General features: G+C 49.4%; 1 protein-coding gene across 1 annotated transcript; it reads right to left on the bottom strand.

The window, feature by feature from the left end:
• Window positions 1-337: 337 nt before the first annotated feature.
• Window positions 338-1008, bottom strand: LOC122142979 (high mobility group protein B2-like). The gene is made up of 3 exons (XM_042753921.1): window positions 849-1008; window positions 615-752; window positions 338-510 (listed from the first exon to the last, which is right to left on the bottom strand). The coding sequence occupies exons 1-3, from the start codon at window positions 1006-1008 to the stop codon at window positions 338-340; spliced, it is 471 nt and encodes a 156-aa protein (XP_042609855.1).
• Between the last annotated feature and the right edge of the window lie 296 nt (window positions 1009-1304).

The following is a 1304-nucleotide window of genomic DNA, read 5'->3' on the forward strand; positions in this document are numbered from 1 at the left end:
GAAAACTTCGAGATAACCCTTCTTCCCGTCTCACATCAGTGAAGCTGCATCACAAACACTCTACTGTCGTACATGCGTCATCATCATCATCACTCTCATCATCATCTTTCCCCTCCTCTTCATCATCGTACGTGCATTACGTCGTCATCATCATCAGCCTGGGCCTTTTAGTCCAGAACCTGTTGGTCATTGCGGCCCGGCAGCCTTCTTAGAGCTCCGCCCCCTGCGCATTCACGCGCCCGCACCGTCCTGCCAATCACAGAGGCGCTCAGACTCAGGCCACGCCCACATCATTAATTAAACATGACCGTGAATCAGCGGCTCACCTTCATTATTCTCACGCCGGTTTGGCCCGGCTTTCTGCACCGAGCGGCCTTGCGCGGTCTGAGATGCTCTGCGCCCGACCACAACTTCGCCCAGCTGCTGTGGCGGTCTCACCGATGGACAGGTTTGGGTTCTCACTCTTCACCGTCGGCGGTACTCCAGCGCCAAAAGGCGAGAGCGCCAGATCTGCACAGAGGAAAACAGTTAAAACCACTCACATCATCATATATCTGAGCTGGAACATGTTAAGCTTTGGCGGGCAGTAGACTGATGTGTGTGTGTGTCTTCACGGCTGAGGCGTTCCGGGCGTTGGTCTTTCTTCTTCCTGCTGGCCTTCCCGGCTCCGCCTTTGGGCGTACGTAACCCTTCATCTCCTTGTCGTGCTTGAACTTTATCCACTTTGGCCATGTCTTCAAACTTGCCCTTCTCTGAAGCCGCTCAGGGACTGGAGGGACAGAAGAGCAGCGGTTAGTGGCCCGGCACCTTCATCATCATCTTCATCCTCCGGTGTGGCGGTCGCTCACCTTCCATCGCTCGAAGGCTTCTTGGAGAACTTCGGAGAAGTTGGCCGGGGAACGTCCGGAGTCTTCGCTTTGTGCTCGTTCGCGACTTCGTCTGCCGCGAGCATGCTGCGTGCATGGAGGCGTCTTCCCCTTGGGTTTTGTTCCTGTCTCCTTTCACCATCCTGATCACCTGATGAAAACAACACACACTTTCAACCTGACCACACACACACACACACACACACACACATATAACCAGATATACACACATTAAAAAACTATTCATATACATACAGAGAGAGAAACTTATAAAAATTACATTTAAATGTGTGTGTGTATATATGTAAGAATACTTAAACATCCTCACCCACACAAACAAATTTATAAACTCTCATTTAAATACATATTTGTGTATGTAAATGATATAAATGTGTATGTATATAAACAAATACATGCATAAATGCATCAAAAATGTAT

This window comes from Cyprinus carpio, unplaced genomic scaffold, assembly GCF_018340385.1.
Source record: "Cyprinus carpio isolate SPL01 unplaced genomic scaffold, ASM1834038v1 S000000461, whole genome shotgun sequence".
NCBI lineage: Eukaryota > Metazoa > Chordata > Actinopteri > Cypriniformes > Cyprinidae > Cyprinus > Cyprinus carpio.